Source organism: Peromyscus leucopus, chromosome 3, assembly GCF_004664715.2.
Source record: "Peromyscus leucopus breed LL Stock chromosome 3, UCI_PerLeu_2.1, whole genome shotgun sequence".
In the NCBI taxonomy this organism is placed as follows: domain Eukaryota; kingdom Metazoa; phylum Chordata; class Mammalia; order Rodentia; family Cricetidae; genus Peromyscus; species Peromyscus leucopus.
The window spans coordinates 64,731,776-64,747,028 of NC_051065.1; the positions used below are offsets into that span (position 1 = coordinate 64,731,776).

A 15,253-nucleotide genomic window follows, 5' to 3' on the forward strand; every position below is an offset into this window, starting at 1 on the left:
GGGTTCTGCCCCTATGGGTGTCCTTGTCCATGCCTTCTTTCCGGTTAGGTGCCTCTTCTCCATCCCACCCAGCCAGATGTTTAGCCATTTAGACTTTATCTTGAGTCTTCATTGGATGGCAGGCCTTCCCCCAAACAATAGCTTTTTAACGAGGTGTCCGGATCTTTTGCTACAGTGATTTTTCCCTCTGGGCTACTGAGGATGAGAAGGGGCGCCGATCCGTAATCTCCCCTAACCTCTGACCTCTCCCTCCTCCCCACTGCGCCCCCTCTCCTGCCCTTCCCCTTCTCCAGGTTTCTCTAGGAAAACAGCATACAGACTTAAAGTTTGCACGTCAGAGTGCTCAGGAGGCAATGACTGAGGGAGGCATTTCTTCTCGGGTGTGAGACTCAGATGCCACTGAGACCCAACTGGCCAGAGAGAGAAAGCCCTTGCGCACTTGCGCGTGTGCAGATCGATATCTGCGGATCAATGCCTTTCTAAAAGGGGGGGGGATATTCTGGTGAAAATGAGGTGGGGAGGGCGGTTGTGGGTGTCTGCTCCTTTCGTCCCCTCCTCCAGTACGAGGACACCAGGGAGGCAGTCGATGACGTTAATTTTAAAGGGTGCGAGTTGGCAGCGAGGGCCTTGAAAGACAGGGCTATTCAGGGCGGAGACCGTCGTTCGGAAGCAGCTAGATCAGGTCTCAGGCTGTAAGCCTTTGCCCAGGGTCTCGCAAAGAACTCACAGATGCGCGCGGGGTGGGTGGGTGGTGTCCGCAGGAGCTGTGTTACCAAGGTCCGTGTTGGAGAGCCTTCTAGTTTTCGGGTGGGTGGGGCAGTGCTATTGCTGACCGCGCCACCCTGGAGGGCCACCCTTTCACAGAGCTCTGACAACAGGCTTTGAAGTTGCAGTCTTTGCCCGGGCCCCCTCCGCGGCTGTCCCGCCCTGCGCAGCGCAGAGCAGCACGGCGGCGGCCGAGTCCACCCGCGGTAGCCCTAGCTTTGTGGCTAAGCACTTATTGCAGACGCTCATTGGACCACGTCGGTGGGGCGAGCACAACCCTCTGATCTGTGAGCTGGGAAGAGCTCAGCGGTTCATTCACAAATCCGCGCCTAGCCGTCCGTCGATGTGCCTGGGGTGGTGGGCTCGGGGGGGGGGGGCCTCATTCCTGTCGCGTCCTTCGTTTCCAGTAAGCCTTTCGAGGCACGAGATGGGTGCGGGGGGTGGGGGTGGGGAGGAGGGGGTGCGGGGAACTGGCTTTTGCCTCGGAGGAAAAGCTCTGGGGCCAAGTAGTGTTTTAGTCCTTAGTTCTGACTGCCTAGCTCCGGGCTGTAGCATGCCCGGAGCTCCTCCTCCCTGGAAGGCAAGGGCGCGGCCCTAGCGCCTTGTTTCAAGCCAGGAGAGGCAAGTGTAGACCTCCGTACCCATCCCAGAGCTCCCTCTTTGGGCATCTTGGTGTGTACATGAAGACACTAGGAATCCACTCCCGAACTGCTTGCCCAGGAAGTTGCTGCCGGAGCAGATGAGTGGGTGGCGGATAGCCACAAGGATTTGATTTTCTCCACTCTTGGAGGAAACTTACTCAATGTCGCCCTGGGAATCTGACACTAAAAACTCTGGCGAAGGGATTCCCCTAATCAACCTGGTAAAGCGGAGGGGTGGGGGGAGGTGAGTGGAATTAGGAGACCGGAAAGAGCAGCTGTGCTCCAGAGAGACTGCTAATTTGGGAAGGAGAGGCTGGATCACTGGCTCCTTCCCGAGTGAAGAGAAGCTCTACCCACCCATCGACCCACACGCACCGCCACCCACCCTAGCAGCACACAGCCAGCTCCTGCTGACGCGCGCACTCGCGGGACGAGCTCCCCGAGCTGAACTCGGCGGGCGGCGTACAGCCGCTAGCCCGGGTGATCTGGCTCTCGGCGGAGCAAAGGAACCGCGCGCTCCACTCTGCCGTTCTGGGTCATTCCACAGGGAGGTGGGGAGCGCGGGGGCCTTCTCCTCCCGCTCTGGCAGGTAGACAGGACCGCTGCGGGTGCCGGGGAACGCATCTGTCCCTCAAGCCAAGAGCCAGGGTAAGCCAGTGCCGGGGCTCCACCATCACTTCCGAGGATTGCAAGTACCTGGTTCCCCAGAGAGGGAGCTCTCCTAGCAGCAGGATCACTTTTTTCCCCCTGTCTCCTGGTTTTGTGTTTTCTAGAAGTTTCCAATACAAAAAGGAAAATCTTCCTGGAGCAGAAGGGTTTACAAGCCTGCAATTAGGCTGTTCCCGGACCCCGGCCTACACTCGCGTTTGGGGGTGCCTTTACCTCAAATCCGTTCTGGCCTCAGATCCCCGAGAAAGCCCAGAATGAAGTTCCCAACCAAAAGAGACAGCGCTCGGTTTTCAGGCCGCAGCCTTCAGGGCTGCTTTGCCGCGGCTCTGCTGAACTTGTTCACAGTAGAAGGCTGAAAGCTCTGAGGGTCGCCCAGCGTGAGACCTTTGTTTAAGAAACCTGTGCTTTGTCTACAGAACGCATTTCTGTGTTTTGGAACCCAACATTTTTGGGTCCAGGCCCGAAAGGGGTTAGAGGGAACCCCTCCCCCAGGCGCGGCGCCCAACACCTGCAACCCAGAGGCAGCGCAAAGCGTCCAAGGTCAGCCCCGGCCGCGCAGACTAGGAACTGAAAATGGGCAGCTAATTAGAACAGTCCGCATTTCTTGCTCCTGATGGATGGGGGAGTGAAAATCCTCAGGAATGTGAGGGCATTAGCTACAAACGCGGGATATCCTTGGCATATCCCATTTCCTTCTCCAGGCCGTGTTAATTCTCCAAACGGTGTTGAGTTGCTCACCTTTGCCTTCTTCGGAGAGGCTGTTTGTCTTATAGGATTAACTGATGAGAGACACACAAAATCCAGAAACACCCCCAAAATAAAATTATCACAACACAGAGAGACTTCTAGAGAGAACAGGCATCTTTTCTGGGTTTTGCTTTCTTTGGGGCCAGGGGTGCTGGGATGGGAGTAAATGGAGAGGTGGGCTTACTGAGGGGCACACAGTGGCGCCCCATCCCTGCTGGCCGTGAGATGGGACATCTGGCTAGGGTAGGCTGGGCCTTGGCAAACTCTGGGGACTAGAGGTGGGACAGTAGAGCCCATTTGAGTGAGTCCATGAAGGTCATGATTGAGGCTTTGTGCTTGAAAAAGGTCGCCACGCTTTGATAGCGTTTGCTTCTGAAGATAACATTGCCTGGACACAGAGACTACCCCCTACACACACACACACACACACACACACACACACACACACACACACTACACATCTAAGGATGTATACAGGTCAATAAAAAGTACACTAAAGAAATGATCAACTTTGCTGGTCTCAGAGGAATTAGGCAACGGCTTAACAAATGTAAAAGAATTCTGAGTTAAATGCACAGATTAGTCACATCTTTATGTTTGATAGAATGAAAATTAATTACTTCTATTATTTTAATTTATTCGTTTAAAAATCCCTCTCCCTCAAGTTAACCAAGTCCATGCAAGGTGAGTGCAATCCAGTGATGTTCCTTTTAGGAAAGGGGATAATGTTTGGGCATCATCTTCTCCCAATGGGGTTAGTTAGCATCCAAACAGATGTAGGTAGTTCAGCTGGGCCCACCCAAGCGAGTTTACATTAAACCTGTACTTACAGTCTAGCATCTCAGTATTTCCAAGAGAATTCAGAATGCCACCTTTCTGTGACACTCATAGGGGCCAGAAGAGCAGGTTCTGTGAGGTGAGTCTACCTATGATTCTCTCTTGAACTTCTTGCTTTTCCCTCCTAAAACTAAGAGGAAGGTGGTGGATACCCAGCACCTATGCAAAGAATGAGATTATAGAGTGTGTTCGTTTTTCTCAAACCTTATAACCTCGAATTCCATTCCTTCTAGTTTGGGAGTGCTTGGTTGGCTGGACCCAGAGGGCCACCTGGAAAACCGAGCTCAAGGGTGCACTTTCTAGTCTTGGCGCCACTTTCTTCCTGGATGCCATTTGGAAGACGTTTTTTCCCCATCCTTGGGCTTCCCAACACCTCAAGAAATGGTCTGTACCTCTACAGTGACTGGTGTGGTAGATCTGACCAGAGCCCTGTTCTGTGGCGGCCAAGTCTGTTTGACTTCAGTGTTCCCTTTCAGAGCAGTGGGCACGGCTTGGCCTTCCCCAGTTCCACATTTGGGCCAGGATGAAGATTAGCAGTGCAGCAGGGTGACCAAGCTGGCCAGAAAGGGGGCAGCTATAGGCAATGCGAGGAAATCAGGTTTGCCAAGGAGGAAGCAAGGGTCCTGGTGGAGAATATAAACCCAAGGAAGCCTGAGTGGTGGCCGCCGGAAGGGTGTGCCAGCACCAGTAAGGCAATTTGGAGATCCTCCAGGAAGCAGTTTTCAGGAGACGCTTGTAAAAAGTGGTCTCTGCATCCCTCCACTTAGGCTTGGAAGTCTGCCCACCTAGTACATCCTTCTGGCTCCCCCAGACTCTCTTCCTGTGTCTCTCCAGTGAACGCTTCACCCCCTCCTTCTATGGCACCCAAGGAACCTTGGTTAAGCCAAGCCGCTTCCCAAATGATTGTGGTGTACGTAGTCTAGCGGGCTGAAAGGGAAGCGCTGTGCCAGGCTCAGGAGCCGGGGCCTGTGCAGGCTCCAACACACAAATCCGGCTCTACTAGCCCTACAGGCTGCTCCCCAAATCCGAGACACAACAAAGACTAAGAGTCTAGCAGATTTTGGCCTTAGTGGCCCCAGCCCCCTTCCCAGGGCTGTCCCTATGCAGTTTAATCTCTTCCTTTCTGGGGTTGTCTGGAGGTCTTCTTGGCTCCAGTCTAAGTTGGGTCACAGGTCTGCAGGCCTGTCCTTCTCTCTCAGGTGAGCACACACAGAAGACCTCCATCTCCGGGTCCGCTGCCCTGCCCTCCCCACCATCCTTTGATTTTAGCCTTTGTTTGAAGGCGGGTCCCAACGACAGCATCAGGAGCCTAGAGCTGCTTGCCTCCCGGGTGGAGGCATTTCTGCCCCGCATCCAAAGCCCGGGGTGTGGGCCTCGACTCCCGCCAGGGTGCGGGACTGACCAGGCCTGATTTTGCTAGGAGGGAGAAGTCTCTCTTTGGAGCTGCTCCGCCGAGCGACCGACGAAGACCTCGCACTCGTTATTTCCGGCAGTTCCCGCACCACCTAGAGCAGCGAGGGCAGTGCAGGATGGGCCGAGAAAGCTACCTTCTCGGGGCTCCGTCTCCAGAAGGGGGACAACAAACCACAACAAAACAAAAAGCCTGCGACTGCTGGATGCGCAGCCAGGCTCCAGCAGCTGCGGCAGCTGCTTTCGATTGCAATCCGCTTCAGAGTTGCTAAGTACGCTGTGTGGACGCCGCTTTCCCCTTTGTGCCCTCGGAGGCCTCTCTTTGTCCGCTAGCCTTGGACACACCGAGCCGAGTTCCATGTAAGCGGGTGCTTTTCGGGCCCACTGTTGGTCCCTGGTACATGCTGAAAGGAAACGGTGTTCCGAGGCCGCAACGGCCAGAAACGCTCCAAGAGGGACAGATGGCCGCTGCTGGTTCCTCTAATGGAGCACGGAGGTCTGCGGACATGGGGCGCTGAAAGCCGAGAAGAACCCGCGCAGCGCACTGCCTGAGCCGAAGAAGCTAGGGCGCTAGCGTCTCCTCATCTCAGACTCAGGGTAGAGCAGATCTGGAAACGTGTCCTTCAAGGCACCCCGCAAAAGCACCGCCACCCCTATCCCAGAAGGCGTAAAAGGCCAGACTGAACCCCCAAAACACACTAGAAGCCTCTTGAAAGCCGGATCGCTATTTGTGACACTTGGAATTTCCCCAACCCCAAGGTACTATGGCTTGAAGTACCTTCACCTCAGCTTCGCCCATTGGAAAGGGTCCCAGCCCTTTTCTCGGAGCCCGTTCTTAAGGGTAACTCCTAGAGTTTTCATTTGGGGTAGCTCCATAGCCACCTCGGTATTTGTTTTGGGGTTCCTCTATCCTTTCTTCACAGTTCCGCCTTCTACCTTCAGCCCCTCCCTTCCTGGGAGCACCCTGAGAACTCGCCTCTGTTCTTGGCTTAGCTGGGCTTGCTCTGGGAGACCCAGGCCCAGGAACAGCCTAGGTCCTGGAGGCAAGGCTGTTCTGAGGGTTTATGTTCAATTTGAGTCCTGGGCAAGGAAAAAGAGTACAAAGTCCGGTGCCTTTGGCTTATCTAATGCTAGAGCAATCTATCCGAGGCAGAGGTTCCCAAGAAATTAGAAAATACACCAGGTGAGGGCCTGTTTTCATGGGACAGGTAGGAAAACGGACTTGGAATGGGTGCAGGAATGAATGTCTGAGCTCTAGCAGACCATATGTCGTCTAGTTTAGGAGACAAGAAGAAATCAGAGCGTTCATTCACTGGCTGGTGTCCCCAAGTCATAAAATGGTTTTGTTCATCTCCGCTCACTGGTCCCATGTTCATGGAGGCAGGTAGACTATAAGGTTTCTCCATTCTCTTTCTCTGCCCTGCTCTGCTTCTCACTAGGAAGGACCCAACAGGTATTTTCCTAGTCAAAAATTTTGGTGAGGCTGCTGGTGGTGGCACATGCCTTTAATCCCAGTACTCCAGAGGCAAAAGCAGGTGGATCTCTGTGAGTTCAAGGCCAGCCTGGGTCTACAGCGAGAGTTTCAGGACAGTTAGGACAGTTATACAGAGAAACCCTATCTCAAACAAAACAAAACAAAAACAAACCCAACAACAACAAAACATTAGTGAGGACGCCTTCAAACGAGACAAATAGACAGGGGGAGACACACCCCTCATTCCTCCTGAGTACAGAGTGGCTTCTCCACTTAGACACCCTCTTTGTCTTTAGCACCTACCCAGACCAAGCATGAGTCCTGGTGGGAGTTGTCTCTGTGTGCTAACATTCCCTGAAGCAGCCTTTGGGAATTACTGCTTCTGGTGAAGCCTGCCAGGTGGACACTGTGCACAAGGAGGTCATGGCTGAGTGTGAGTCCAAGTCCAGACACAACCGCCAGCAAGGTGCATGTGCCCTAAGTCCGGAGAAGCTGGCAGGCCTTCACGCCTGGGCTCTGCTAGCCATTATCCTTGCCCTTCACCAGGACCTGGCAGCTCCTTACAGGTGCCACCTGGAGTTCAGGTGTGGTGGCCCACCAGGCAGAGTGTCTGAGCAGCAGCAGCCTGGGGCCAGTCACCCAGCAAGGCAAGTCTGGGGCCTCCCTCTGCTCTGATCCCAGGCTGTGTGAGGACTTTTATTATCATTCCAGCACTCCTGTGCCCTCTCAGCTGCCCTTCTGGGTGTTTCTCAAAGTTAATAAATTTCCATTAAAATGCTTTTTATTTTTTTAATGGACAGGCGAGCCTGTAGTAACCAGTATGTTTGGTGGGGAGAGAAAGGCAAACTGGAAGGACCCTGGGGGAGGTGGGAGGAAGAGAATAGAGAAGGGCCGTTCTGTCAGCAACTGGGGAGAAGTTTAGAGGGGGAATAAAGACAAGAGAAGGGGAAAACAAATTGGGGCCCCCACCCTGTCACAGCATCCCCATTCTTTCAAATTAGCCTTGCTTTCCCGCAAAACCAGCTTAAATGTTTTAAGACAAAGATAAAGAGATGGGTGGCCTGGTAGCTCAGTGTAGGCGTTGGAGAGTTCTAATGACGGTGTGTGTGTGTGTGTGTGTGTGTGTGTGTGTGTGTGTGTGTGTGTTGTGCCAAATTGCCAGCACAGCTGCATTCGGAAACACTTCGGCTGCGGATGGTTTTGAAGATTTGTCTAAGCAGTCATCACTCCTGTTTCAGATAGAAGACTGTGTTACAGCCCTTCTCAAATCGTTCCTTTATTTCTTCCTTCCTTAAACCGAGCCCTAAATTATGCTCGCGTAGATAAAACTCTATGTTTGAGTGCCCGAGGAGCCGCTGTCCACGGGTGGAATCCTTCCGTATGCACGCGCCTCCCTCACAGGCACAGGCAAGCATGCTGAGAGCAGGCGTCTGTAGGAGGAGCACCCCGCGTTCTCGCCGGGCGATTAGGACTGGATGCTGCTGGATAACGAAAGTCAAATGTAAGTGACAATTTTCCCCTCCACCAGCAAGGAAAGCGGGTTACAAACCTCCCTTTGTATCTTGGTAGCTCATTTAATCTTATTTATGCATTTTTTGTGCAAGGAATTGTGGGATCTCTCCCCACCGTAAACAATATAGGAATGTTAAAAAATAACGGTCTTCCAGCGCCTGTCCACTTAGGCATAGCAGTGACCTGGCGACACTGTCACAAGGTTCCGCAGTTTTCCGAGCCGGGAGGAGACCGGAGAAGTACTAACGAGCAGAGCGCGTTACAGATCTGGCTAGGTTACCGGCTCCCGCGCCCGGAGCCCTGAGCGCGGCCGCTTTAAGGGGGGGGAGGGGAGGCGGCGGCGGGGGAGGGGCGGCAGGCGGTTCCTGTCACCAAGCTGCCGCCGGCGGGTCACGTGGATGCGCGGCGCGGCGGCCATTGGCCCGAGGCACGTGTCCAGGAGACCGGCCCGCGACGTCACTCGAGGGGGCTCTGTTAAAAATAAGAACAAAAATCCAGAGTGAAAGTGTCTCAGGTTGCGCTAAGTGGCCTGAAAATTTTCCCCGAGCCCGCGCGGAAGCCGAGGCGGCGAGGGCGCGCAGACCGGGAGGGAGCGCGGGAGGCCCAGTCCCGCCCGGCCTCCCGCCCCTCACCCATGCGGCTCTGGCCGCGGGACTGCGCGGGGCTCAGCGGGGGCGCAGCCGCTCGCCCGTGGGGCGCCCCGGCCCGCAGCGGGGCGGCGGCCTGGCGCGGGGAGCCCCGGGGCGGGCGGAGCGCAGCGCGGGCCCGCGGGCCTCCATGTGCGTGTTGGCGGCGGCGGGCGCGCTGAGCGCTCGCGCCCCGCAGCCTCGAGGGCCGGCCGGGACAGGCGGGCGGCGACGGCCGAGCGGTGGCGGCCCGGGCGGGCCCTGGCGGCGCTGAGCGCGGGGAGCGCGCTGCCTGCATGCGTGCAGCTCTGGCCCGCGGTGGCCGAGGCGGCGGCGGCGGCGGCGGAGCCCGAGGCTGCTGGCCACCGAGAGGAGCGCGGAGCCGGGCAGACGTCCCAGGTCCCCGCTGGAGTGCGGTGACCGTCTAAAGGCGGGTGCGTCGCCGAGACCCGGACCTACCTCCTTTGAATCTCCCCGCGTCCTGGCCAGGCGGGAGACTCTGGTTATTTGCTAACGCACTTCGTGGATCCGAACGTGGCTCGGCTCGGAGCACGCCCGGCGACCTGTAGGACTCCAGCCCTGGCCGCGGCCACCGCTCGCGGCTTTGGAGGACTCCGCTGGGTGGGGGCTCGCGGGTGTCGGTGTGTGCCGCGCGCGGGCCGGCCGGAGGTTGCTTTTGGAGGAGGGCCGGTGGCAAGGTGGTTTGGGATTTCCTGGGAAGCATGGAGGAGAATGATTCCAAGCCCAGCGAGGCAGCGGCGGAGGCGCAGAGGCAGCCGGAATCCAGCCCGGGCGGCGGCTCCGGGGGCGGTAGCAGCCCTGGCGATTCGGACACCGGCCGCCGGCGGGCTCTGATGCTACCCGCGGTCCTGCAGGTGCCAGGCAACCACCAGCATCCGCACCGCATCACCAACTTTTTCATCGATAACATTCTGCGGCCTGAGTTCGGCCGCCGAAAGGACACGGGGACGTGCTGTGCCGGCGCGGGCGGAGCGAGAGGCGGCGAAGGCGGCGCTGGCGGTACAGAGGGTGGCGGCGGCGGCGCAGGCGGAGCCGAACAGCTCCTGGGGTCCGGCGCCAGGGAATCCCGGCCGAACCCAGCGTGCGCACCCAGCGCCGGAGGGCCGCTCTCCGCCGGCGGCGGCGACTCTGCGGCTGACGGAGAAGGCGGCTCCAAGACACTTTCGCTGCACGGCGGTGCTAAAAAACCCGGCGACCCAGGGGGTTCCTTGGATGGGGCGCTCAAGGCCCGAGGCTTAGGCGGCGGTGACCTGTCGGTGAGCTCCGACTCGGACAGCTCTCAAGCCAGTGCCACCCTGGGCGCGCAGCCCATGCTCTGGCCGGCTTGGGTCTACTGCACGCGCTACTCTGACCGGCCTTCTTCAGGTGAGCCCGGGGGACCGGGGGTCCCAGCCCGCTGAGGGGAGACCCGCGAGACTGGGGAGGGCTCTTCCCGGAGAACTTGCACACAGGGAAAGAATCACATTTTCTCCTGAACACACACACAAAGGCGCACGCTCCTCGCCGACAGCGGCCCTGGCTCGCCAATGCTGGACAGAGCAGCGGCCAGGCAGTTGGAAGCAGGACTGGTTCCAGGGATACAGACTTAGGATCTCTCTCTCTCTCTCTCTCTCTCTCTCTCTCTCTCTCTCTCTCTCTCTCTCTCTCTCTCTCTCTCTCTCTCTCTCTCTCTCTCTCTCTCTCTCTCTCTCTCTCTCTCTCTCTCTCTCTCTCTCTCTCTCTCTCTCTCCCTCTTTCCCCCTTTTGTGGACATCTTCTCGATGCCCTTAACGCCCTGTCCCACCGCAGTTCTTTAGTGGGAATGGGGGTAGCTGGAAGGTCCTCAGGAAGTGAGCACTGAGTCGGTCGTCCCCCCCCCCCCGCCCCCGTCCCCGCAAAGTCTGGAACCCGGAAACTCTCTGCCACCCTCAGGTCCAGAGTCCTTCCCAGAGTCTGTTATTCCCAGGCTGGGTGCTCTTCTTCTCCACTCTTGGCCTAGGGTGACCACTGCGGAGGAGCAGAGGAAGGGCTTCAGGGAAGTGGTGAAGACGGAGACGCGTTTCTCCTTTGTCACTTTATTTGGCGAACCGCGTAGTAGCATCACAGCATCCTGCCAGTAGGCAGCTTGGAGAAGGTGCAGCCATCCCAGGGCCTCCATCCCCCTAGTAGAAAGGAAGCTTCAAGGCTTTTATGGTGCTGCCTAGAGTGAGAAAGAGGTAGCTTCCAGGGGTTGGGGGAGAGGAGGTTTGGGACATTATTTTCTTCATTCATTTACAATTTTTAAGACCTCATAGAAACCACCAGCTACATTAGATGCGGGTCTGCGATTAGACGCGCCATTAGCAATGGGTTTTATTTGTCCAGGAGCTGAGAGAGGCCCCGCTAACCTCCCCCCTCCCCAGTTGTTTTACGGGTGTCTTTTACCTATGTACCTAGCAAGACTGGGTCGCTCTCGACTGCCTTCTTGCAGCATCCTGTGTGTTTCTGATGAAATCCAAATTTTTGTTGCTAGACCTGAAATTTGCTCCATTGTTCTCGCCTCCCTCCTTTGTTAATATTTAATTAACATATAGGCTCACAAAGCCGACTGGCCTTGAGTCGCGGTCGGCTTTGTGCGGCGAGGCGACAGCGCGCGAGTCCCGGCCGCGCCAAGCCCTGGCGGCCCGCGGATCCTGCAGCATGGCCCGCGTGGCTCGTCTCGCAGTTTTCCTAGGCTTAACGAAACCCCTTCCCTGTAAGTAATATTTCTTTCCTGGGCATTTAAGAAAGAAAGGAGGGGCAGAAGGTACTTGCTGAGGTTTGACTTTGTTTCCCTGAGTCCCCTAAGAGTTTGCCTTTTGAAAGAGAATTCACAGCAAGAGGAACCGAAAGTACGGTCTTAAGGAGACGTTCTTTCTCTGAAATAAGAATTATCAGAGACTGGAGTGTGCGTTATAGAACACGAACCTCGGGGTGGAGGAGGCTGGAACACAGAGATCTGGTTCTTCCCGGGGAGGGAACGAGGAGAGTCTGAGATCCGCTCCAGAAGTGGGAGGTCAGGGCTGAGTAGGCCAGGCCTCTTCCGTGTTCAGCCTCCTGTCCTAGTATCTTTGAGGGTCCCAGGGTCCGTCCATGGCCCTAGAAGCCTCACTGACCGGGTAAAAGCCAGGTCCAAGGGCGCCGAGCCCTGCTCCCTTGCCCTCAGCATGGATGCAAAGGTGACTGTGTGTAGCGTGGCAGGTGTGTGTGACCATGGATACACCCCCCAAACACCAGGAGTTGGATCTGCACCGCCCTGGATCTCCTCTGGTGCTCACAGACCCTTTTGGGTTTGCCCTGTGACGAGAGCAGCCAGATCCCACTTGACTGGTAGTGAGGGAGTCCTCACCGGCCCTGACTCTGCCGGCTGCCCCTGACGCCTGCATGGGCACCACTCTGGATAGCGGGTGGACGTACTACGCAGTCGGTTCCCTTCGCCACCCCCGCAGCGCAGGGCAGAACATTCAGTCCCTGGCCCTGAAGGGGGGAGGGTCCGGCCCTTTCCAACCTCTTCCGCTTCCAGCGGAAGGGGCCTCCGTGAAGGGACCGCAGAGCGCCTCGAAAGTTGATTCATGCTCCTTGCATAGAGGAAGAACCAGAAAGAAGGTCTCTGCTTCTAGCCGGTGGCCTGCTGGCCTTTCCTGCACCCTGTGAACCTTCTGACCCCGACAAAGAGAACCCTCTATCCCAACACTCTTAACACTTCAGCATTTCCCTCGGATGCCTAGGTCCTGGGACCTTACCACCCACCACACGGGGTGTAAGTAGTGAGACCCTTCGTGAGGAAGCTGTAGAAAGGGTCACTATATGTTCTTCCCCAAGGTCAGTGGAGTGGCCTGTTTCTGCTGAAGCAGCCTCGGGCCTGGGGTGGGCAGCGAGAGGGACAAACCTCCCTGGTCAGCCCCTGGCCAGGAACCAGCCCCTGTCCTCGGCGGAAGGACTGAAGGGGGGGGGGATGCCAGAGGCTCAGGAAAGGATGTGGTGCTCCATTAGAGCCCTTCAGGGAAACAATGAACTTGGGCTCATCAGGCCACACAAGAGGGGGTTCCGGTGAGAGATGAGAGCTCAGCCCCGAACTCTCTTTGTGAACCTCACGCCTTTGGCGCCCCTTTGGAGGTTATGGAGGGAAGGGGACAGAACCCCCACCCCACGCCTGACTGACTAGCCTACCCTCTTCTTCAATCTCACCCCATCTCCTTTCTCCTCTGAACTACCCCATCCTCCTTGCTGGGACAGCCTTGGGAAGAGAGGAGAGAAAAGCAAACGCTAACAAACAAGGCCAGAAAGTTTTTAGTGGGCATTCCTTCTTCAGTTATCTTTTATTAGGACCCCCTAGTTTGCTATAGGCCTTTTAGCTAAATCTGCCAATCCATTTCATTTCCATTCCTGCCCCCACACCCACACCCCACTTTCCTTCCGGACAGTGGGAGCATGCCCAGCCTCAAGTTTACCACACACCACCCCCCCCACACACACACACATTCACAACCCACACTGTTCAGCCTTGTGTGGCCTTGGGCGAGTAATTTTCCTCTGGAGTCTCTGGAACCTCTCAAGCTTGGGTGCGGTGTGTGTGTGTGTGTCTGTCTGTCTGTCTGTCTGTCTGCCAGGGCTGCGGGTAAGCAGGTAGGCTCCAGCAGCCAGTAATCTCTGCCCTCTCTCCTACAGGTCCCAGGTCCCGAAAACCAAAGAAGAAGAACCCGAACAAAGAGGACAAGCGGCCCCGCACGGCCTTCACCGCCGAGCAGCTGCAGAGGCTCAAGGCGGAGTTTCAGACCAACAGGTACCTGACCGAGCAGCGGCGCCAGAGCCTGGCGCAGGAGCTCAGCCTCAACGAGTCTCAGATCAAGATCTGGTTCCAGAACAAGCGGGCCAAAATCAAGAAAGCCACAGGCAACAAGAACACTCTGGCAGTGCACCTCATGGCCCAGGGCCTGTACAACCACTCCACCACAGCCAAGGAGGGCAAGTCGGACAGCGAGTAGGGCGAGCCAGCAGGGCGGGCGGTCCGGGGCCGCGCGAAACAATGCAATAATTTAAAAACCGTGAACAAAGGGCCAGTGTATAAAGATTATACCAGCATTATCTGTGAAAATCCCGTGTATTAGCTATGGTTCTACAACAATCTATGTACATATAATTTACAGGTGGTGTAAAATCCAAAATATCTGACTATAAAATAGTTTTTAGTTTTTTGTGTTTAAGAGGTTATGCTAATTTTATGTTATTATTATTCTCTCTGCAAAGGGGGCTGTTTAGGGTTTCAGCTTTTTCTTTTTCTTTTTTTTTTTTTTTTAATCCCTTAAGCTCCATCGGACACTTTTTTTTTTTCGGAAGAAAAAAATTAAAACAACTTGCTAAAGTCCAAAGATTTTTATTGCTGCATTTCACAGGACTGTGAACCGAATAAATAGCTCCTATTTGGTCTGTGGGCTCTGCCGCTTGCTTCGTGCTGGCTTGGGAGCGCTGTAGGAAGGGCCAGCCTGGGGATGGAGAGCTCTGGGCTTCCGTGGGGAGAGAGGACACAGTTTTTTTGGCTGGGGTCCGGGGGAAGTCCGCGCAGGCCCACAGCTCTCCAGGCACCTCTCCATGCTGCCTCCTACCGCCTCTCCTCCCAACCACCTCAGAGGCCCGCGCTGGCCACCACCGTTTGTCTGCATCTGTGTCGCTGACCCCTGTCCTGCCACAGCCCCGTAGCCACCTGCCAGCGCCAACTCTTCCACCTTGAACACTGTGGGTAGCGCTTGGGGTCTAGGAAGAAGGGGAACTGTGATCTGAAGGCTCGAAGGCTTCGCTGCTGCGTGGACAGCTAGCCGTGACCCAAAAGCCCTACCGAGATCAGCTTCAGGGCCTGGCAGAGCGAGCTGGTATGTCTTCCTTTCCTTTTTCCTCCCTTTTTCTTTCTCACTTGTTTTTGAGTGGTGAATACATGTATGTGTACATACTCGTGTATGCATGTGCACGCACACCCCAGGCCTGCGTGAAGCTGGGGTTCTGGAGCTTGCAGCTACCTTGACTCTCAAAGGAACTCGGAACCCTCCTGAATCTAGAGGAAGTGTGTAAATAATCATTTCTTATCACTTTTTGTCTTTTGTTGTTTTGTTTTTTTTTAAAGAAAATATACATTTTATTTTTTGAAGGTGTGGTACTGTGTAAATTAAATATATTCAATATATCCCTCACCAAGTACATATATATATATAAGCAAACACATTATATATAACTCCACACTGTCTTCTGTTTAGTGTATGGGAAAAGGTGTCCAAATGCCCACCTGGGGCCAGCACAGTGGCCCAGGGGTGTTCTCGGCCGAGCTGGGAGTCAAGCTGCCTGCTGAGGACTGACGGTGGATTTCTCTCTTTGCCTTAAACCTCTTTATTTCACTGCGCCAATACTTTCACTTTGTACATATTAGTGCCAACCTTCTGAAAAGGAAGCTATAAAAACAAAAGTTGTAATTTAAAAGTCTGTGAACAACCATTTGCTGCTTGGGAATCGGTGAAACGACATGCCTTTTAGCAGGAAGCAAATCTGTCCTTTTTTAAGTTTATAAG

General features: G+C 55.5%; 1 protein-coding gene across 1 annotated transcript; it reads left to right on the top strand.

Annotated features, from left to right (window-relative positions):
* Nucleotides 1-8,916: 8,916 nt before the first annotated feature.
* On the top strand, nt 8,917-14,779 carry En2 (engrailed homeobox 2). The gene is made up of 2 exons (XM_028864203.1): nt 8,917-10,067; nt 13,368-14,779. Exons 1-2 carry the CDS (start codon nt 9,404-9,406, stop codon nt 13,682-13,684), a joined length of 981 nt encoding a protein of 326 aa, XP_028720036.1. The 5' UTR covers nt 8,917-9,403; the 3' UTR covers nt 13,685-14,779.
* Nucleotides 14,780-15,253: the final 474 nt, after the last annotated feature.

Bases quoted from the DNA above. Each gene is read 5' to 3' on its own strand.
- En2 (XM_028864203.1), top strand. From the start codon at position 9,404: ATGGAGGAGAATGATTCCAAGCCCAGCGAGGCAGCGGCGGAGGCGCAG. The intron at 10,068-13,367 runs GTGAGCCCGGGG...TCTCTCCTACAG, and splicing joins CTCTGACCGGCCTTCTTCAG to GTCCCAGGTCCCGAAAACCA.